Here is a 23,254-nt window from a genome sequence, read left to right on the forward strand (position 1 = left end):
ACCTCAATCTGTTTGTTCTTGAAGACGTTGCTGATGCTGGAGTTGAAGGAGGCGCCGGAGAACATGGAGGTGATCGGGTAGGTCAAGTCTAGAACCTTCTTAAACACCGACGTCATCTCCTACGGCAAAAAATGCGTTGTTCACAGTAAAGGTCAGTAAACGCCAGTAAGGGGGTGATTTATACTTGGGTGAACACACCCGTTACGCATACAGAAAAATAGCAGATTTTATTCAAGCCTTGACTACTTTCAACATGGTGTCCCTTTTGGGCATGCCAATTATAGATTAGATAAACACCACCACCACACAGCTAAAGTTGCATATTTACAAGCTTTTTTTGTAACCCATTTTTCACCCAGGGTCAATTATCTAATGTAATTCTGGGCTCTTACACTCCCTCCGCCAACCATAGGGAGAGCAACGGACTTGACCTCATGCTTCCTTTTATGCATGAGGAGTCCAAGCCGCTTCTTTGCACCTGACGGAGGGGGAGTTTCCCTGGTTGGAACGTACTGTAGTGCATGGAAGGAACACGTTATTCCAACCGGTTCCTTTCCCCTCCATCAGGCTCAGGGTACCACCTTATGGATACAAGCGTGGGCAGCACTAATTGTGTGGTTTTAAAAGATGAAAATGAATATTAATGAACTACCTAGATCAGTGGTTCTCAACCTTTTTACACCAAGTACCACCTCAGAGTTTTTCTATCACTCCAAGTACCACCACCGCCAAACGTGCACGCGCGTGCTATTAGTGGTTATTGATGCTTTTTTGGCGGGTTTATGATGGATTTCGGGTACCTACCTACTGTTATCAAAATGATAATATGACCACCATTATAACTTATGTGAAAATATATACATATATGCACAGTTCACACAGGAGAAAAAATTATTCCTAATAAGAAATTAAGAATATTTATTTATTTTTCACAGACGTCAGCCAAAATCATGCTGTACAAAACAGGCACTTTAACTACTTTACAATGAGGAGCCATACAGGCATCCCCAGGTTTTTTGAGTTAATACATTTATCAATAGCATAGGTAGGCTATACACATTAATTCTGAATACAGGTTTTGAAACTCATTTGCCCCAATACAGCAGCTGTGTGTTTTTATGGATCTATCAATTCACATAATTTTAATATTAAGGACCCAGCCATTTGTATCTCTGGGACCCCAAATTATTATTTTCTATTTGTTTATATTGTAAAATCAATGTCAATTTAACTCTTAGTGTACAAATGGAACCTATCATTTGGCTGGGAGTGGGGACCCCTGATCCCACTTTAAAAACCGTGTAGCCTACTGTCCTACACAGCACTGTGTCTGTCCGTGACAATGTAATAGTGATGTCCGTTCTATTTAAGCATTGGTTGGCAGTTAGCACTTAAGCAGTTATTAGCATCATAGCATGGTCTGTCACATAAGTATTGACAAACAGCGGTCATATTTGTCAAACAAAACTGTTGGGGACTGTGGGGAGATATAATTTTAAGAACATGAGCATGTCGTCATGCTCAGCTGTCAGCTTGTTGCGCTGTTCCGTCTCTCTCGTCTACTAAGATGTTGATGCTAATCAATGCTAAAGATTAGCTTGCATGGAGCTAAGGCTGAAACTTTGCTGCTGTAGTTGCCACGGTGGCAAATCCATCCCTTTATTTTTTTGCACTCGGCTGTCTTTTTCGTTTTATAATATATAATACTCCCATGCGAGCAGCAGCAGTGCTGGCTAGTGGTTAGCCTAGCGCAGCCTGCGCAGTCTGCTACTGTCCATATGACTGTGTCTGTAGCAGTCTATGAACACTGCTGGAGGAATAATGGCCTGGAGTGGAGTACTGGAATGGACTGGAGTGGAGTGCTTGCAGTGCTTGGGATCGGTCATTTTCGCTGTAGTCCGATCCGATCCAGATCACGTTTTTTGGCTGATATCGACCTGATATCCGATCTGTGGATCAGATCACGGCATCCCTGATCTTTTGGGAAGATTTTCCGCGTACCACCTGGGGGGGGCTCAAGTACCACTGGTGGTACGCGTACCACAGGTTGAGAACCACTGACCTAGATCATAGTTAAGTACACGCATATACTAGTGCTGCCAATGGATATTCCATATTCAATTGAACATTCGAATATGTTAAATTAAGATTCAACTTAAAAAAATAACAATAAAATTGCTGTGTGAGTTCTGGCGAGACTCTGTGCCACGTAAACTAAAATATTATACAAATATTAGGCTATTAAGATAATTATGAATGATTCATTTCATCTCGCAAGACTCAAGAGAGCGCATTTCTGAGCACCATACCGCGGCCCATACAGGACCGGACCATGAAGAAAGAGAACGTTTTACAGCATATTATTCTGCAATATTCATATCAAAATCGTATACATTCGACATTCGAAATCATTCGAAAATTGTTCAAATACATGTGGTGTTTTAAAAGGAATATTTGAATATAAATGTTGGCCAATTCTGGCAGCACTAGCATATACAGTGTTACTAGTTACACAACCAAGTACAAATATTTTTTTAAATATTCAAAATACTCCACTAAAGTCAAACCAAAATTGTACTTGAGTGCAATACTTGAGAAAATGTACTACACTGCTGCCATTGGGTATATAACCATCATGTGCAGTGAAATAAATTGCGAGGGCACAGCTAGAGAGACCGGATTATAGACGGCATTGGGTGGGAATGGTCTCACCATGGCCCACTCTCTGGCCCTCATCCTCATGCGACTGTGACTGCGGTCCTCAGCGTACAGCGCCCCCATCAGGGAACCGATGGAGGTGCCACCGATGAGGTCGACGGGGATGCCCGCTTCGCAGAGCGCTCGCAGCACGCCCACCTGGGAACAGCCCCTGGGGGGAGGAGAAGAGACGGAAGACAGTGAGAGAGCGCGACGTGACACACAGACCTGGGAACAGCCCCTGGGGGAGATGAGACGGAAGACAGTGAGAGAGCGCGACGTGACACACAGACCTGGGAACAGCCCCTGGGGGGAGAAGAGACGGAAGACAGTGAGAGAGCGCGACGTGACACACAGACCTGGGAACAGCCCCTGGGGGGAGAAGAGACGGAAGACAGTGAGAGAGCGCGATGTGGCGCACAGAACAAAAGGGGAAGCCGGCTTTAGTGCAGACTATGGGCTGACCTCGATTAGTCTAATCATTTTCTTTCACAAAATATTACTCTATTATTCCACTAGGTCTGTGGGTGACATAAACACATTTGAACATGCTTTCTGACTGTTTTTAATCAATCTCCAATGTGCATGTGGAGTGTGTCTGCCTGCTGTGTGGCAATGTGCCACTGCCTGTGACTTGAATCGCACAGTGCGCTGGCCTGATAAGACTCCAGAATCTCAATCTCACCTGCTGTGCTCAATCTGGCTAATGACAAGCCTCTTTTTTTGGGGGGGGTGGGGGTGCTCAGTCGACTATACAAATCCTTAGTCGGGGACAGCTCTAGTGCAGACTATTATTTTGCCACCACATGCACCTAGACATTCACACACACAACCCAGACACAGCCATATATACTCCAGACACTATAGCAGGGTCGTTAAGGTCAGAGGAGTGTGAATTGTGACAACGACTCGATATTCATTATCATGCCCTGTGGTGTAATTTGCAAAAATCATTAGTGGAGAGCCATCTTGACATTAGTGACGGACGGACGGGGGGGATTCCTGTAGCGTGGAATTGGAAGTACGCTGGGATGCAAAATGTCAGAAGTCGAATTATAAAATAACTGAGGGTGCGAATCTGCGATACACTCGAGTTGAGCGTTTCATTATAATTCTTAACCCATTCTGGACGGGAACCCCTTTTGGTGTTAGCATTATGTTTATGCTTTAGCTATTGAAAAATAGCAGATCTACAAGCTCATAGCGCGCCACCGAGTGGCGCGCTATGAGCTTGTAGGCCTGCTATTTTTGAAAAACCGTGAACATATTTATTTCAGAAAACTGGAGGATTTAGATTTTTTTTTTTAATTTCGAGGTCAGGCAAAATGGGTTAATTCGTTGAATAAAAAAAGTAAAAAAAAAAAAAGGAGTATTGCACCACGTTCGTATTCCCACATTTCCATCTGTTGCTGCTATTGCTTTAGATGCCATTCGTTCTACCCTTTGTCTCTTGCATGAAAAAACTAAATCAAAAATGGAAATGAAATGTCAACACAATGGTATTTACATGAAAGAAATGAGACAAGCAAAACAATCGACCAACCTTGACGCCCCTTGAATACAAAAACAAAGACAAGACAGACAAAGGAGAAGAGGTGAAACAAAATGAGAAAGGGAATTCAGAACTCGTAGGAAAGAAAAACCAAGTTTGTTTGTTTGTTTGTTAGTTTGTTAAAAACTAAAACTGAGACTAAATATATTGACAATTTCGTCAACAAATAAAAAAAAACTAGACAAAAATGTTAGGAAGGGACTAGTGGACAAGAGATACAGTATAAAGGGCCTTTCAAACGTGAAGCGACATAACGCGCCTATAGTTCGTTTTCAGTGAGAGCTGCGTTTTTGCGCGGAGCACTGGGGAGCAGGTCGCGGCACGACAACGCCAGCGTAACTGACTTGACCGAAGGAGAAAAAAAAAAGGAAAAAGTCTTATCAGCACCCGAGTATGAAAGCACAGGACAGATACAGACTGGGGTAGAAAGATGCATCTAAGCTCCTAGAATAAAAAGCAAAGACAAAATAAATACACAAGAAGGCGTGAACAGGGCCCAGGCCGTAGCGTAACGGTCTGGGCACCGGACTGGTGATCCAGTCGCGGTGTGCCGCGGGTTCGACTCCCGAACCCGACACGGCCTTTACCGCATGTCATCCCCCCATCTCTCTCCCGTTTCCTGTCAGCCTACTATCTGTCCCTTAAAAAATCAATAAAAAGGCGTAAGCCGCAAAAAAATATCTTAAAAAAAAAAAAAAAGAAGGCGTGAACAGGTAGTAATGAACAGTACAGGGGATCAGAAATAATGTACCACAAATCTAAGGGCTTGCCTAGTAGCCCTCTGCAATTTGAATCGGGAACCAGGACCTTCTAGCTGTGAGGCGACAGCGCTACCCACTGTGCCACCGTTACCCCCTAATGGGCAAGAGTTACTGTATATACGTTCGTTCAACGGTGAAAATTGATTAATGGCAATAATGAATTCCTGTTTGTTTGTACCTGCATACACACAGTACTAGAGGCTGCACAAGGTAGCAAGGAAGCGGCCCGGACGGTTAGCTCAACCGTCCGGGCGCCTAGGCTGCCGAGCCAGCCGGGCGGCGTGGCGGCGTGCCACGGGTGGGTTCGACTCCCCAGCCCGACGGCCTTTGCCGCGAGTCACTCCCCATCTCTCTCTCCCCCCTTTCCTGTCGGAGTACTGTTCCCTATCAATAAAAGGCATAAAAAGCCCCAAAACAAATCAAGGAACCAGTGCCGATACTATTGCTACCAAGTAAAATGTATGGTTCATTTTCTTTCAATTGCTAGCAAGGGGTGTAGTGTGGGTTTGTTTTATTTGAGTTTTTTTTTTTACATGGAAACGACTATGGTGATTATTCAAAATCAGTGGTGGAAAAAGTACTCAATTGTTTTACTTAAGTAAAAGTACCAATACTGCAATTTAGAACTACTTCGTTACAAGTAAAAGTACGGAATTGAAAATGTGCTTGAGTAAAAGTACAAAAGTATCGGCATCAAAAAGTAAAGGTACTCATTGTGCAGAATGTGCCAGTTCACAAGTTCAAAATGTGTGCAAAATCTATTGAAAATAGCAGATCTACAAGCTCACAATGCGTCACATTGTGAGCTTGTAGATCTGCTATTTTCAATGTTTTCTAATCAAAGTTAAAATCTCCAAAGTAACTACAGCAACTACAGTTTTCAAATAATTGTTGTGAAGTAAAAGTAAAAAATGTGGCTCTGATATGTAATGGAGTAGAAGTAAAAGTACTGGAAATAGAGGGTATGCATGTGACATCATCATCAAACCCAGAAGTTATGCAGGAATACCTACTGAGTGTCAAAAAACTACTTTCTGGCCTTGACAGCCCATACATCCACACAGAAACGTCCTCTCTGATTGCATTAAACAACGTTAAACAGCGTTAAACTCACTTTCCTTGATGTATTAATGAGCATCAATAACGACCATCACCTGGGCACAGTCACAGACACATATACAGCTCCCCTCTCCAGGCCTCTACTGTCTCATTACTCTCCAAAATCATGTGAATATGATGGAATATGATTACAGCTGACATTTCTTATAACACACTAGCCCAGGACCAAGTGCTTCAGCAGCAGCGTCGCCAGGACGAAGTGCTTCAGCGTCGCCAGGACGAAGTGCTTCAGCTGCAGCGTCGCCAGGACGAAGTGCTTCAGCGTCGCCAGGACGAAGTGCTTCAGCAGCAGCGTCGCCAGGACGAAGTGCTTCAGCAGCAGCGTCGCCAGGACGAAGTGCTTCAGCGTCGCCAGGACGAAGTGCTTCAGCAGCAGCGTCGCCAGGACGAAGTGCTTCAGCAGCAGCGTCGCCAGGACGAAGTGCTTCAGCGTCGCCAGGACGAAGTGCTTCAGCAGCAGCAGGACGAAGTGCTTCAGCAGCAGCGTCACCAGGACGAAGTGCTTCAGCAGCAGCGTCGCCAGGACGAAGTGCTTCAGCAGCAGCAGGACGAAGTGCTTCAGCAGCAGCGTCACCAGGACGAAGTGCTTCAGCAGCAGCGTCGCCAGGACGAAGTGCTTCAGCAGCAGCGTCGCCAGGACGAAGTGCTTCAGCGTCGCCAGGACGAAGCGCTTCAGCGTCGCCAGGACGAAGCGCTTCAGCGTCGCCAGGACGAAGCGCTTCAGCGTCGCCAGGACGAAGCGCTTCAGCGTCGCCAGGACGAAGCGCTTCAGCGTCGCCAGGACGAAGCGCTTCAGCAGCAGCGTCGCCAGGACGAAGCGCTTCAGCAGCAGCGTCGCCAGGACGAAGCGCTTCAGCAGCAGCGTCGCCAGGACGAAGCGCTTCAGCAGCAGCGTCGCCAGGACGAAGCGCTTCAGCAGCAGCGTCGCCAGGACGAAGCGCTTCAGCAGCAGCGTCGCCAGGACGAAGCGCTTCAGCAGCAGCGTCGCCAGGACGAAGCGCTTCAGCAGCAGCGTCGCCAGGACGAAGCGCTTCAGCAGCAGCGTCGCCAGGACGAAGTGCTTCAGCAGCAGCGTCGCCAGGACGAAGCGCTTCAGCAGCAGCGTCGCCAGGACGAAGCGCTTCAGCAGCAGCGTCGCCAGGACGAAGCGCTTCAGCAGCAGCGTCGCCAGGACGAAGTGCTTCAGCAGCAGCGTCAGCAGGACGAAGTGCTTCAGCGTCGCCAGGACGAAGTGCTTCAGCAGCAGCAGGACGAAGTGCTTCAGCAGCAGCGTCGCCAGGACGAAGTGCTTCAGCAGCAGCAGGACGAAGTGCTTCAGCAGCAGCAGGACGAAGCGCTTCAGCAGCAGCGTCGCCAGGACGAAGTGCTTCAGCAGCAGCGTCGCCAGGACGAAGTGCTTCAGCAGCAGCGTCGCCAGGACGAAGTGCTTCAGCAGCAGCGTCGCCAGGACGAAGTGCTTCAGCAGCAGCGTCGCCAGGACGAAGTGCTTCAGCGTCGCCAGGACGAAGTGCTTCAGCAGCAGCAGGACGAAGTGCTTCAGCAGCAGCAGGACGAAGCGCTTCAGCAGCAGCAGGACGAAGCGCTTCAGCAGCAGCGTCGCCAGGACGAAGTGCTTCAGTGTCGCCAGGACGAAGTGCTTCAGCAGCAGCAGGACGAAGTGCTTCAGCAGCAGCAGGACGAAGTGCTTCAGCAGCAGCAGGACGAAGCGCTTCAGCAGCAGCGTCGCCAGGACGAAGTGCTTCAGCAGCAGCAGGACGAAGCGCTTCAGCAGCAGCAGGACGAAGCGCTTCAGCAGCAGCGTCGCCAGGACGAAGTGCTTCAGCAGCGACAGGACGAAGCGCTTCAGCAGCAGCGTCGCCAGGACGAAGTGCTTCAGCAGCGACAGGATGAAGAGCAGCAGCAGCAGTATGAAGCAGAGGAACAAAAGTCTGAAGCAGGCTATTGTAAATATTCACACCATGTTGCAAAACATCCCGTTCTTACTTCTTCATCAGTGCACCAGCTAACAATGGACAACGATGGAGAAGCTACGGTCAAACAACAAGCTAGGGAAGAAAGATTCTTAACGGAGCACCTATCAACTGAGGAAGATCAAGGCGGGGAGAATGAGGAAGTCTTCAACCCAACACTAAGCAATTGCCCTACCACCATTCATGTTAATAAGAAGTTCAACTGCTCTAGTCCTAGTAGAGTCAAGGTCCTCTCCGATAGCTTCTGGAAGCAGGAATACCTGGACACTCTACAGCCTAGGAGGAAATGGCAGGCCGAAAAGCCCAATCTGCAAGTTGGAGATGTCATGCTGTTGGGGGACTCTCGGGTGACGGGGGGTGGGTGGCCTACAGGACTCTTCGTCAAGGCTGATCCCGGTCACGAAAAGAAAGTGAGGAAAGTCGGCGTGAAGGTCATCCGACAAGGTACTCCCAAAGTGTACTCTAGACCTGTGTCAGAAGTTGTTCTTCTTCAAAAAGAGACTGTATAGTGGTATAACCAATTATACCATGCGGGGAGTGTGCTGCTTACTTTTCTAGGTAGTTCACCTTTCACCTAGTAGGCCCTATGTGTAATGGAGACCAATGTTCTTTTACTTAATTAGTAATTCTCCTCACCTGGTAGCTTCTCAAGGGTAGTTATGAGGTGATTAGTGGGTCAGAGTCAGTTCAGTTCAAGCCAGCACACAGTGAAGAGCTCTCACTGCTATGTTAAGTTAACCTTTCTATCAGGCCTTGGACAGGATAAGTCTGTAAGTTTGTGTGTTTTATTTGTTAAACTTTATGGCTCTTTAAGTATATATTGGCTCTTGATATTTAAAAAATGTTGATTGCATTTAGTACAGTGAGTACAACATGTTCTTTTCTTGTAGGATGCATACAAATTACTATGTTTGGTTTATTATTTTACAGTATTTGACACAATGTTGTGTTCTCTATTCTTTCTGTATTGCAGTTTTACAATTTTTTCATCAGTAAAGAACCTAAATCAAGTCATGCCTTTTGGAGCTTTATTGGGAACTTTGTTAGCTGTCTGCCAAGCCATACAGACTGTACACCAACGTATAGTAAGGGCAGAACAGTATATCTGCTATTTTCAGCATGCAACCCAGCATAAAAGCAGATCTCTTCTCCACTAGTCCCTTCCTAACATTTTAGTCTAGTTTTTATTTGTTGACGAAATTGTCAGTATATTTAGTCTTAGTTTTAGTCATCATAGATTCGTTTTTTATTTAGTTTTAGTCAGTGAAAAAAGGTAGTCGACGAACATTTTTCGTCTTAGTTTTAGTGGAGGAAAACAACACTGACAGACGGGGTGTCTTGTTTACCTGGCTCCTCCTCCTCCCAGGATGAGGGCGATGGTGTTGCCGGTGAGGACCCTGGCCAGGCGGGAGAAGTCAGAGTGGCGGTCGGCCGGCTTCAGGAACACACGTTGGTACATCTCTCTCTAAGGGAGGAGAGAGGAGAGAGGAGGAGAACATTCAATGAGTGCGTGCGCCGTGCGTGCGTGCGTGCGTGCGTGCGTGCGTGTGTGGGTGTGGGGTCCCCAGGAAAACGATAGGAGCCAAAATGACTTTTATGGGACATTTGTACACTCTGAGAGACGACACCAGAGGGAGTGCAACCCAGATTCGGCGCAAACAAGGGACTAAAAGTCTTTCCGCTCCCGTGCCACCAAAATGTGGAACGCCCTACCAACAGTCTTTAAGACATGCGCATCCCTTGACTCCTTCAAAACCGCTCTCAAAGGGCACCTACGGACGGCTGTGTAAAAGTGTAAGTGTAAAAACAGTCATTACGACGGCATAAACGCCCACCACAATACATTTTAGTCGACAAAATAAACTGTATGTTTAGTCGACTAAATTCGTATGATATTTAGTCGTCTAAAACTATACTAAAACATTCCAGGTGACTATAATGTGACTAAAGCCAAGTGAAAACTATTCCAGAGACCATGACTAAAACTAAAATCAAAATGTGCTGCATGCCAAAAACAACACTGGTGTCAATTTGGGGGGATGAATATTAGCATCATGTTATGCTTTAGCTATTGAAAAAACAGCAGATCTACAAGCTCATAGCGCGCCACCGAGTGGCGCGCTACGAGCTTGTAGGTCTGCTGTTTTCGAAAAATCGAAGAACGACTGACATAGAAACATGGCTTTTCTGACCACCAACCAACCAACCACCGACGTAAAACGTACCAGTTTGGGCAGACTCCTCTTGGAGAAGACGCGGCGGGGGCAGGACAGGTGCAGGTGTCTGGAGATCCAGCTGCGCATGTTGAGCCAGTCCACGGTGCCTCTGGGCGGCGGGCCGTCCTCACGGTGCAGCAGCACCAGCTGCTTCTGGGCGCGCACGGCGCTGCTCTCCAACATGCGCTCCAGCTGCCCCCATGGAGGTATAGACACACACACACACACACACGTGTCACAAACGGGTATAAGACGCGCGGGCGCAGGAAAGCGCGAATGCAGCTCGTATGTTGCGATGACAGTTAGAATGAACATCCCAGGGTTACGTTGCAGCGCAATATGGGAAGAAGGCAGTGTTGTTTTTTCGTCGACTGAAACCAAGACGAAAAATGTTCGTCGACTACCTTTTTTCCACTGACAAAAACGAATGGAAACTAAATGAAAACTAAGCTACGATGACTAAAACTAAGACCAAATATACTGACAATAAAAACTAGACTAAAATGTTAGGAAGGGACTAGTGGACAAGAGATCCACTATGAGTCATTTTACTCTTGGTTGCATGCTGAAAATAGCTGATCTACAAGCTCACGTTGTGAGCTTTTTTCAGATCGGCTATTTTCAGCAAGTGTAAAAACACTCATTACGACGGCATCAAGGCCCACCAAAACACATTTTAGTCGACTAAATCTACAGGTGAAATCTTATGACATTTAGTCGACTAAAACTAGACTAACACTAAGACATTTCCAGGTGACTAAATTGTGACTAAAACTAAATGAAGTTTCAGTCCAAAGACTATGACTAAACTAAAATCGAAATTTGCTGGAAGAAGGACATTGCGGGAGTTGACAGACTCCACTTCATGTTGCAGCCGTGTTTGTAAACCCAGCATTGTGTAGAAACGGATGGGTTATTAATTATTATTATGTGTTGTTCTGCGCACACACTCACACTCACAGTCACTGGTTACTTTGAATCCGTGGTGCGACTGGGAAATAAATAATGCGCGGAAAAACTTGGCATCTGATGTTTTGTGGCGATGAGAGGTGGTGTCTATCAGTCCGTCTGTCTGTCGACTGTATAGATCAGCGGTGCCCAAAAGGTAGATCACGATCTACCAGTAGATCACAAAGGCTTTGCAGGTAGACCACATGACATGCCCCTAAAAATATATATAATTGTAATATAAAAAAAACGATTTTTGCATCTGCCGCTTGAGATGACCTGAGATGACTTGAGGTGACTCGATTGATTTACATCAAAAATGGCCTGTCAGCTCAAACACACGATGCAATACTTCGTTTTCTAATTGTTGCGTACAATCATCAGTAGCATTACAAAGTCAAATACCAAAAAAAAAAAAACCTACCATTGCCATTTGACAGGGTACAGTAATTAGACAGGACAGGGGGAGAGAGACGGGGGTGAAGACATGCGGCAAAGGCCGGACGGGCTCGGGACTCGAACCCGCGGCACGCCGTCAGGTTGGCTTTACCGTCCTAGCCGGTGCCTGGACCAGCTATAGGCCACCGTTTCTTCCTTTTAAGGGGGGGGGGGCTTTCATCAGAGCGATATATGGCTACCAGGGTTTCTCATTAAGTGGTTCAATACAAAACAACACAAGCATCAGTCGACGAGGAAGGTCAGACCTGTCCACCTTGGTCACGCTCCACTGCACCTCTCCTTGTGGTCAATAGGGCGCGCACTAAAATGTTTTTTAGTGTCTGTGTGTGTGTGTGTGTGGGGGGCACGGTCAGGGGCTATAGGCCAAGGCACGTACGTGGCAAAGGAGTGATAAATACGTGATAAATTCAGCAGAGGTATGACTCGGTCTGCGACTGGGAACATTATGTTCCCGGTTTTATATACTTTCATCGGGAATGAGAGGACAAAAATGGAAGAATTGATCAATATTATTGATCAAATCTTCCAAATTCTTTCCTCGCATTCCTGATGAAAGTGAACCACTTTTTTCTCCTTTTTATCCTTCAGGTGGGTTTTTTTTTGCGTTTTTTTTTTGTTAGTTTTTTTGCCCCAAGCAAAAGCAATTACACACTCATTGAATCGGCTTATATACCCCCCTCTTCCCTCCCAGCCTCTCCTCCTCCGATTTTCCAACAGCCACTACAACCATTAAGCTGATCAAAACACATCAACTGGGCTCTGCCAAACTCTGGCCAGCTACTGTAGCTGAGCAGCATTGCAGCGCTGGCTCAAAACAGACACAGTGCTTCATATCGCTTAATAGTCCGTGTGGGACAATTCATGTTGTGTCCTGCTCTGCCCCTGGACAGGAAATATAAATGACAAGCAAAGAGATAAATAGTGTGGAAATGTGGAGGAGGAAAACATTCTCCTTAAGCACCAGCTGTACAAAGTTACAAACTCTTCAGAAGACAAACTGAAAGGGCTGACCTTGTATCCACTGACTAGAACAAAGGCGTATAGGCTCTTAAACTTTCATCAAGAATATAATAAGAAAAACAATCTTTTAAAAACAATATCCAATCAATTCCAGCTTGTGGTTTGCAAATTGTGTGGCCCCTTAGAGAGAAACACTCACAATGCATTTCAGTTAAATGTTATCATAGTCTGTGTAGAACACAATAGTTACGATTACAGCCCATATCGAGAGAAAATTCCCTGTCTGTCTATTTTGGCAGCTATATATATCCTTGTTCCGAAAATTCCAACGTTGCATTTCAAGGTCAAAAGCACTGGCCTCGCCAAGCTCATACAGTACTATGGCCACCATAAATCATGATTCATATCTATCTGTACCAGGCCGAGGGCAAGGGAGGGAGAGGATATTGCTATTTGTTCTGTCCGGGGTTTGGTTTTTCTTGTTAGTCGTTTGTCTGTCCAAGGGATAATTATGGAAACCACTGGATCGGTCACGCAGCCAGTAGGCCAAGGTTTCTTTACATTTTGTATATTTATACATATATATTATATATATTATTATTAATATTTAACTTCAAAGTCAAAAGGTCCCTCTCCATGGCTAAACTCGTAAACCACAAGCCTGAAGGCATGGTCTCTTTCTATGTATGCTAAGATCAATAGATTTTCATTTTTTTTGTTAAAGGACCACTACACCACTTTTCAACCTATCTTCATATAATACGTCCTCACTAATAATCTTGAAAAAAATGGCGCATTTCTTTTCAAGATGCCCCCGGGGGCAACATCCAGACCCCTCCCTGCAGGAACGCGCCCAGACAGACAGACAGACAGAGAGACAGAGTTGCGTAATGGAGGCTCCGCTCCCAAAAAAGACCGGCAGTGGCTAAACGCAGCCAGCAAGTCATAAATCTGGCAGTCAATGAGCTAGTGGTCTCGGTCATACATGTAGCGGCGCAGCGTCACGGCTCAACGCGACCACCTGCTCCCCGTCAATTATTGGATTATTATGTCACTCTGCAGGGCCACGCACGCAATGCAGACGTTTAACAATAACGTATAGCTCTTGAGTTGAGAGTGTAACATTTTGTTGCACCACTCAGTTCACACGGGTGTGATTTTTAACTCAAATCTTTGCTTCTGGAACATCATATTTTCATCATTGCGGCGGCCAATTACATATAATCTCGGGGGGTTCCTCGACATGAAACATTAAGCACCACCGATAAAGAAACACAAGGTATTTTCAGAAAAAAAAAACTGTCAGGTTTTTAGAAGACATTCTTTTTTTGTTTTAACCCATTTTGGGCGGGCACCCGTTTTGGTGTTAGCATCACGTCGTGCTTTAGTTATTGAAAAACAGCAGATCTACAAGCTCATAGCGCGCCACCGAGTGGCGCGCTATGAGCTTGTAGGTCTGCTGTTTTTGAAAAATCGAAGAGCGACCGACATAGAAAACATAGCTTTTTCAAGAAAACTGTCAAGATGTAGAAGACGTTTTTAGAATCTGATCTCAGGTCAGAATCATGGGTTAATCTCGACGTCGTCAGGCCCTAAATGGGGGGGGGGGGGTTATATATAAGACTACATTTCCCAACAACAAACACCCACCTCCCCCACGGCCGGGTCCGTCTCCCCCAGGCCCACGATGACGATGCAGTCCGCCTGGCGGATGCAGCGCTGCGTCCACGGCGTCAGCGTGGAGTCCGTCTGGTAGAGGACGATGCGATGGATGTCCTCCTGCTGTCCCAGCCAGCTGGACAGACGGTACTCGTGCACACTGGGTGGGGGGAGGGGGGACGACGACACACAGGGTCACAGCGTTAACACATTCTGACCTGAGATCAGATTCTATACGAGGTTTCCACTGGACTACACACTGGGTCTGATTAACCCATTCTGACCTGAGATCAGATTCTAAAAAAAAATGTCAGTCGTTCTTCGGTTTTTCAAAAATAGCAGACCTACAAGCTCGTATGAGCTTGTAGATCTGCTATTTTTCAATAGCTAAAGCATAACAAGATGCTAACAACAAAATGGGTTCCCGTTCAGAATGGGTTAACCCATTTTGACCTGAGATCAGATTCAAAAAAATGTCTTCTACATCCCGACAGTTTTCTGAAAAAGCTATGTTTCTATGTGTGTCAGTCGTTCTTCGATTTTTTTTAAAACAGCAGACCCTACAAGCTCGTGGCGCGCCACTCGGTGGCGCGCTACGAGCTTGTAGGGTCTGCTGTTTTTCCAATAGCTAAAGTATAACATGATGCTTAGTTAAAACCCCCCAAAAGGGGTTCCTGCCCCAAAATGGGTTAAGCTTGACGGCATTATGGGTCCGTTTTTGTATAGTGACGCAAGTACAGAAACGGCAGGAGCTCGATTTGATGAGTGGCCGATTGGACAAAGACGAAAAAAGACGGGGACGAAAAAAAAAGGGAGGGAGGGAGACAGAGAGAGAGAGAGAAAGAGAGAGACTGAGAGAGAGACTGGATTTGACAGAGAGAGATAAGGAAGCGGATAAGAGATAAGAAGGAGAGATAAAGAGACGAAGTGGCTGGGGGAAAAAACATAAACCGATCGATGTCGAGAGTCAAAGTATAAAACACACCGAGATAGATGAAAGATAAAAGACGACGGCGGCGATATGAGGGAGAGAAAGCCAGAGTGAAACCACCACGGAGACAGATGAAGAGGGAGGCTAGCGCCATTATAAAAACAGATGAAGAGGGAGGCTAGCGCCATTATAAAACATGAAGAGAGGCTAGCGCCATTATAAAAACAGATGAAGAGAGGCTAGCAGCATTATAAAAACAGATGAAGAGAGGCTAGCACCATTATAAAAACAGATGAAGAGAGGCTAGCACCATTATAAAAACAGATGAAGAGAGAGGCTAGCACCATTATAAAAACAGATGAAGAGAGGCTAGCACCATTATAAAAACAGATGAAGAGAGAGGCTAGCACCATTATAAAAACAGATGAAGAGAGGCTAGCGCCATTATAAAAACAGATGGAGAGGCTAGCGCCATTATAAAAACAGATGAAGAGAGGCTAGCAGCATTATAAAAACAGATGAAGAGAGGCTAGCGCCATTATAAAAACAGATGAAGAGAGAGGCTAGCGCCATTATAAGAACAGATGAAGAGAGGCTAGCAGCATTATAAAAACGATGAAGAGAGAGGCTAACGCCATTATAAAACATGAAGAGAGAGGCTAGCGCCATTAAAAAACATTTAGAGAGAGGCTAGCGCCATTATAAAACATGAAGAGAGAGACTAGCGCCATTAAAAAACATGGAGAGACTAGCGCCATTATAAAACATGAAGAGAGAGACTAGCGCCATTATAAAACATGAAGAGAGAAGCTAGCGCCATTATAAAACATGAAGAGAGAGGCTAGCACCATTATAAAACATGAAGAGAGAGGCTAGCACCATTATAAAACATGAAGAGAGAAGCTAGCGCCATTATAAAACATGAAGAGAGAGGCTAGCGCCATTATAAAACATGAAGAGAGAGACTAGCGCCATTATAAAACATGAAGAGAGAAGCTAGCGCCATTATAAAAACATGAAGAGAGAGGCTAGCGCCATTATAAAAACATGAAGAGAGGCTAGCGCCATTAAAAAAACAAGACACGTCGACAGATAAGAAGCAAAAGCCAGAAGAAAATATGAGCCTTTTTAACCTGGGATACTTGAAGGCCCATTTGAAGTTCGAAGCTCGAGTTTTATTTTTGGGGCAAAACGCTGACGACAAACGAACGTTAACACTATACCGAATGTCTTGCCTTGAACGGTAGTTAAAGTGGACCTCATACATACCTGTCAAGAGCAGCTGCGCCAAGACGCTGTTTGATGTTATCACTGGTCAGTAAAAGCGTCGGACCTGTACATGTTGACCAAAGAAGCCATTTTGGTTACAAAAGCCACCGCCTTTACTTACTATATGTGCTCCAGTCTTTTCTTTATGTTATACTTTAGCTATTGAAAAATAGCAGATCTACAAGCTCATACGAGCTTGTAGGTCTGCTATTTTTGAAGAATCGTGAAAATGTAGTGCAAAGCTTTGAATATATATTGTTTCAGAGCGAACGTTTTTAACTCAAATCTTTGCTTCTGGGGGTGTCCCTGGAACAACATATTTTCAGATGGGGGGGTCGGCGCCCAATTACATATAATCTTGGGGGTCATGAAAATGTTTGAGAACGACTGACATAGAAACATGTAGGTTTTACAGAAAACAGAAACAATTCAGAAGGCATTTGTAGAATCGTTCTCGGGTCTAAATGGGTTAAAAGTGGTTTCAATTACACCAAACCCCAACCTGAACTTTGAACATTTCAGTGGATTTTTCTGTGATCTGGGGGCTTTCTCTGTGTGTTCTGATGCCTTTTGAGCTGCACAGGGAAAATCAGAGCGCTTGTTTGAGCCAGAAAACCCCCGGACCACAGAAAATCTACTGTCTACTAGTTCAGGTTTTGACGGTGCAAATTGAGCTCAGAGAACCTAAAAATAAATAAGAAATATTACAAAAAACTTTGTTTTAAAGTCACAATCCCTTTAAAGCAGGGAAAACGGAAGTAAACCAAACCAAAACAAAATTCCCATGCTAACTAATGTACACCGACAATGACCTTAGACCTTTGATCTCGTTCAGGCCGTCTTAGTAGTGAACCCCTACTACAGTTTAATCCAAAACAGACCCCATAAATAAAAAGGTGGTACAGCAATGGTAGCGACACGTCAACAGACTCAGATTATACCACCTCACTGTATATCCGTGACCTTGACATTGCGGTGCAGAATGCTGAAAAGGGGCAACATTGTTTACGCTATGTTGGCACTGAAACGCTATGACGTAATCACACTCCAAATGAAGGCCGGCATAGTGACGACAAGAACATTGTAACAAGAGGGACAGAGAAGACGAAACAATATTGTTTCAATCAGGACGGGACTCCATGTTGTCTCAGTCAGACAGCCCCTCCCCCCCCCCCCCCCCCCCCTGTCCTACAAGGAGGAGCAGTGTGCACCAAAGCATTCTGGGATTTGTAGTCCTAGGAAGGAAGTGAGCCCCTGTGTCTGTGACATCATGGACACCAGCTAAAATCTAAAATATCTAAAACCACATATTAGACACATAAAGACCCCCCCCCCCCCCAGGGAAAGTGTTCTAAATCTTCTAAACGTCATTAAAGGACAACTTTAGTTTTTTTTCAACCAAGGTTCATGTTTTAGGTTGTTATTAGAGAAAGTAAAAGATGAGTGTAAATTTTTTCCTTTCGTTTTAGGGATTTTAGCTGTTTTTGACAGGGGGGGGGGGGGGCGGGGGCATTCGAGCATGGGGCTAAATATGTATTTTTTTACAACATTGCCATTTATTTCTTTATTATTTACTATAGTCCTACCAGATCCCAGGAAATTATATCTGGCCACAAAAGATCACTGGATGTGAAGGGGGTGACAAACTGACCTGTTGAGCCATACAACACAGTATGGCAGCCCCCTATAGTACCCCCCTTCACATTCAGTAGATCCTGTGATCTTTTGTGGCCAGATGCGATTTCCTGGGGTCTAGTAGGACTATAGTAAATAATACAAAAATACATTGCTATAAAATTGTGTAAGAAAATACATATTTAGCCCCATGTTCGAATGCCCCCGCCCCGCTAAAATTGCTAAAATGAAAGAAAACAGCAAATGAAAAAGAATTAACAGTCATCTTATACTTTCTCTAATAACAACCTAAAACATGAACCTTGGTTGAAAAAAACTAAAGTTGTCCTTTAACTCCTTCAGCGCCTCTTGGTGGTCACCAGTTTAGGCTCTGAGTGCCAATTCTCTTCTTTACGGGCATGGCATCCAGTGCATAGTTGAATTAGATACGGGATGATGTCCCTGGCACTTAAACAGTTGTTAACATATAGTGAAGTGTCCCTTTAAGGTTTAATTACTACTGTTTAAGAGAACGGAAGAGAGCAGTGTGCGTATGTGTGTGCGTGCGTATGTGCGTGCGTGCGTGCGTATGTACGAGACACTGTCCGCAGTCAAGGTGACGGAGGCACTCTGTCACGAAGAGTCTCAATGTCCGGCCGCCTCTGGCGTGAGACAGTGATTGATTGTGTGATCTCTGAGCCGAGAGGTTCAGCTCCGTTCAGGTCAAACGGAGACAGGGTGTGCGTGTGTGCGTGTGTGTGTTTGTGTGTGTGTGTGTGTGTGCATCATGTTGGTTCACTAGTTGTTGGAAAGGATCTGCTACACTAAAGCTGAACCTTAATACCATTTAGTCTCTCTATAAAAAAAAATAAAAAAATAAGCCACATTTTCTCGCAAAGAATATATAGCAGACCTACAAACTCATAGCGCGAGTGCCGAATCTTTGCCGAATATATATTCTTTCAGAGCAAACGTTTCTAACTCAAATATTTGCTTCTGGGGGTCAGTCTCTTCAAAGTTGACGCCGGGAAACAGATCGTAAAAAAAAAAGTGAATTCAAATCCGAGTACGGAGCATGTCTGTAGGGCAAACGGTAAACACAAGGATACTGGCCCCAATCTATAGGCTGCAACTCTCTCTCTCAGTTGACGGACAAGGAGCCTGTGTGTGTGTGCGTGTGCGTGCGTTCATATTTGGAAGCCACGGTATAATGTCCATAAATCAGTCGTGAGAGACCTGCAGATATTGCAGGACTGCCCAAGCCGAGAGCGAAGGCTTTCTGTTCAGAGTCTCAGAGTCTGCGGTCGCCACACTATATGTGTGTGTGTGTGCGTGTGTGTGTGTGTGTGTGTGTGTGTGTGTGTGTGTGTGTGTGTGTGTGTGTGTGTGTGTGTCCAATGTACACATCCCACAACATGCACTGAGAGACATGACAAATAGAACTGTCCAGCTGGCCAGAAAATGGGTTGGCCTAAACTCACACTCCACACGAGACATACTCTTCCTTTCATATGGCGAAGGGGGGCTGGGGGTCCCAAATGTAGAGTGGACTTATGCAGCAACACGGCTAAGCCACCTACTGCACATGCTCAATAATGATGATGGAACCATCAGAGAAATGGCCAGGGCATCACTCCTACTGGACCTGCACAGGAGGAAGGTCCCCCTGGCTGCTGCAGACCAGAATAACTTCCTAGGCTTTAGGAGGAAAGACTCTGGGAAACTGGACTCACAAGCCAAGGGCTTCGGGGTCTGGTCTGATTAATCTCAACGACCTTTGCCATCGAACAGGAGTCCAGCTAAAATGGGCAAAAAACAACGAAAATGTGCCCATCTCTGATGGATTAATTACAGACTCCAGCGTGGTAGTGAAGGCTACCCTCACCCACCAGGGAGCGGACAGTAGACTACAGGAAGAAACGGCAAGAAGGGTTCTGCTTAGCACGAAACAGACTGAAGCCAAAGAACATTGGCATGGCCTTCGACTGCAGGGAAAGTTGGCCTGTGTTGATTCAGCTGATCACTCTGTTTCACATTCGATGTACAAAAATGCTGCTATTGGGGAGGATGTTTTAAAATTCACCATCAAAGCAAGACTACAGGTATTACCAACCAAGTACAATCTGTCAATCTGGTATCCCGACACCCACACTCCACTCTGTATAAACCATCATGATTCTGAACAACACCTAGAATCCATCGCACACATAACAAATGGATGTAGTGCATACAAAAACTTATATATTGCTCGCCACGACCGGATTGTTGACCTAGTGTCTGATGCAGTTCGAAAGTATGTGTCATCTAGTGCAGCAATGTATAAACATTCAAGAGTGTTACCAGATTGGTTTAGCTGTGCATGCGATGTCTTTGCTAACATCCCGAATACACCTGATGTTGTCTTTGTTGACACCAGACACAAGGAGGTCCTGATTCTGGAGGTGGGCTGTGTCTTTGATTTGTACATGGCATTCCAAGATAAATATTCTAATATAAGTATCAACCATTACTTGGAAGTATAACAAACTTGGGGTATCGCTGTAGATTTGCCATACTGATATTCGGAAGCCTGGGCCATGTGCATAAACTGACCATGAGTGGCCTAAGAATAGCTGGCATGGCAAAAAGCAAAGCCAAACAACTTGCCAAATACTGTTCTGTTTCGGCTGTTATAGGCAGTTTGTCTGTGTGGAGAAGGAGGTGCCATGTGTATCCCTAAGTGAACATGAACTGTACACCCCGTTATATTTGTTTCCTTGTAAAATTAATTGTAATTTGTGGATTCAAATAAATAAATCGAAATGTGTGTGTGTGTGTGTGTGTGTGTGTGTGTGTGTGTGTGTGTGTGTGTGTGTGTATATATATATATATCTATATATATATCCTGTACCCACCGTCATCTGTATCCTGAAACACTTTTTTTTTTTCGGAAGTTTGCGCATCCACTATCGTTTGTGTTCAAGAATTTCCTTCGCCAAATATGAACTCAAATAAAGATGTTGAGTGTGTGTGCGCAGTACAGTGTACACTGTACAAAAAGAAGATATATATTTTTTTTTCTCCAAAAAAGCACATTGCTGTCCAGAGGGCAAAGAGCAGGTGCTCTAGCACCACCTAGTGTCTTATCTGTGCATGCCACTCTGTGTGCGTCTGCGTGCGTGTGTGCGTCTGCGTGTGTGTCTTTTCTCGCATACCGATGGCGATGAGCGCGTGCTGCAGCTCCAAGGTGAAGGCCGTGAGGGGCACCTCCTCGGACACGGGCAGCACCGTCACCGTGGACAGGTTGGAGGCCTGGTTCCCCGCATCCCACTTGCTGCCCGGGGTGTGGAGAGCCAGGCTGCGCGCTGCAGAGAGAGACGTGAGGATGTATATACCGTACAGAAGCATTACATTATGGATGTTTATTATTAAACCCATTTTGGCCTGAGAATCAGATTCTAAAAATGTCTTCTACATCCTGACGGATTTCTGAAAAAGCTATGTTTCTATGTCGGTCGTTCTTCGGTTTTTCAAAAATAGCAGACCTACAAGCTCGTAGCGCGCCACTCGTAGCGCGCCACTCGGTGGCGCGCTATGAGCTTGTAGATCTTGCTTGTAGAGCTTGTAGAGCTTGTATAGAATCGTCATCAATGGGTTTAGACAGCAGGCTGTGATACAGCTGCTGTGATACAGCAGGCTGTGATACCTGACAACCGAGTAAACCTAGCACCGAAGTCTGACGTCAATATCGGTAGAGGGCGCAAATCCACAGGTTCATGTACTTTTTATTTGCATTGTATAATCCCCATAAAGGGGGATTTTAGATCGCCTCATATAAGAACTGTGTTTGAAAAATAAACATGTCATCCTGGCCGCTTCACTCATATATGGATATGAAGAATCAACTGACAGAGAAAACGCTAATGTTACTGCTACTGAATTAGTTACATTTTCGCTAGAAGCAGACTGTATCATATATGAGTGACTGACTGTCGCAAACGATACAGAGACACCTCCCTGGCAATAACGCCGAGACAGCTTGTTTATTTTTGCTTATAGTAGACGATATTAAGATCACCCCATGTTATACCTCATTGTTGTGACATGGTCGACTATTCAACTAGTCGACTAATAAATCCACTAGTTGACCTTACTGGTACTAGTTGACTAGTTGATAAGAAGAATAAGGTTTTTGTAGGCCTCAAGATCAGACAGAATGCTAGATTATAGTCACCAATGTACACATAGTTTTTAAATGTTAATATATATTTAATTTAAGTTTTTTTCTTTTTTTACATAATAGGTAGTTAACCCATTCTGGGCGGAGTCGGGAACCTCCTTTTGGTGTTAAGCATTACTAAATGTTTTACAAGCTACAAGCTCATAGCGCTGCAACGAGTGCTGCGCTACGAGCTTGTAGATCTGCTATTCGTGAATATATGGCACAAATCTTTGAATATGTATTCTTTCAGAGCGAATGTTTTTAACTCATATCTTTGCTTCTGGGGGAGTCCCTGGAACAACATATTTGGTCGGTGGCCAATTGCATATCATTTTTGGTGTTCCTTGACATGAAATATTGAGCACCACTGATATAGAAACATGAGGTATTCCAGAAAACCGTCATGATTTCTAAACGTTTTTTTAATTCCGACGTCAGGCCTAGGTCAGGTTAAACAACTAGTGGACTAGTAAACTAGGCAACAAGTAAAAATAACTAGAAGTGAAAGCCCTAGCGCGCACGCGCACGCACACACACACACACACACACACACACACACACACACATACCTGTCAGAGGGCCATTGACCTGCTGGAGGATCTTCTGTCCCAGTAAATGAATCAACCTTGTGACAACCTGTTTTTAGAAGATTTTAATGTCAGTCTTTATCGATGCAGTCACCCTATTCTGAGCATTCCGTTGTAGGTGGAATGTTGCGTAAAAGAAAATTTAATAAATTGCCCATGCGCTTAAAATGATCATTCACCGAACACCAGTGTCGCAGAGCGAACATAATAGCAGATAATTAATTTCCGCACAACATCATCGTATACATTTAAAAAAGGCGTCATCGGCGCCGAGGTACATACGAAGATAGGCGTCAAAAAGGCAAACTCGG

The 23,254-nt window shown here is 45.1% G+C and overlaps 1 protein-coding gene across 1 annotated transcript in view; it reads right to left on the reverse strand.

Moving 5' to 3' along the window:
- The window catches only part of pnpla7a (patatin-like phospholipase domain containing 7a), a gene marked incomplete at both ends in the record, with an annotated part of 97,446 nt that overhangs the window by 18,855 nt on the left and 55,337 nt on the right, over positions 1-23,254 (reverse strand). Inside the window, 8 exons of the mRNA XM_083794357.1 lie at positions 3-119; positions 2,713-2,869; positions 9,446-9,564; positions 10,325-10,507; positions 14,333-14,501; positions 16,542-16,605; positions 21,350-21,499; positions 22,926-22,992. Coding sequence (XP_083650483.1) covers positions 3-119; positions 2,713-2,869; positions 9,446-9,564; positions 10,325-10,507; positions 14,333-14,501; positions 16,542-16,605; positions 21,350-21,499; positions 22,926-22,992 — 1,026 coding nt within the window. The remainder of the gene's footprint in view (positions 1-2; positions 120-2,712; positions 2,870-9,445; positions 9,565-10,324; positions 10,508-14,332; positions 14,502-16,541; positions 16,606-21,349; positions 21,500-22,925; positions 22,993-23,254) is intronic.

This window comes from Protomyctophum parallelum, assembly GCF_964188405.1.
Source record: "Protomyctophum parallelum genome assembly, chromosome: 21".
Classification (NCBI taxonomy): domain Eukaryota; kingdom Metazoa; phylum Chordata; class Actinopteri; order Myctophiformes; family Myctophidae; genus Protomyctophum; species Protomyctophum parallelum.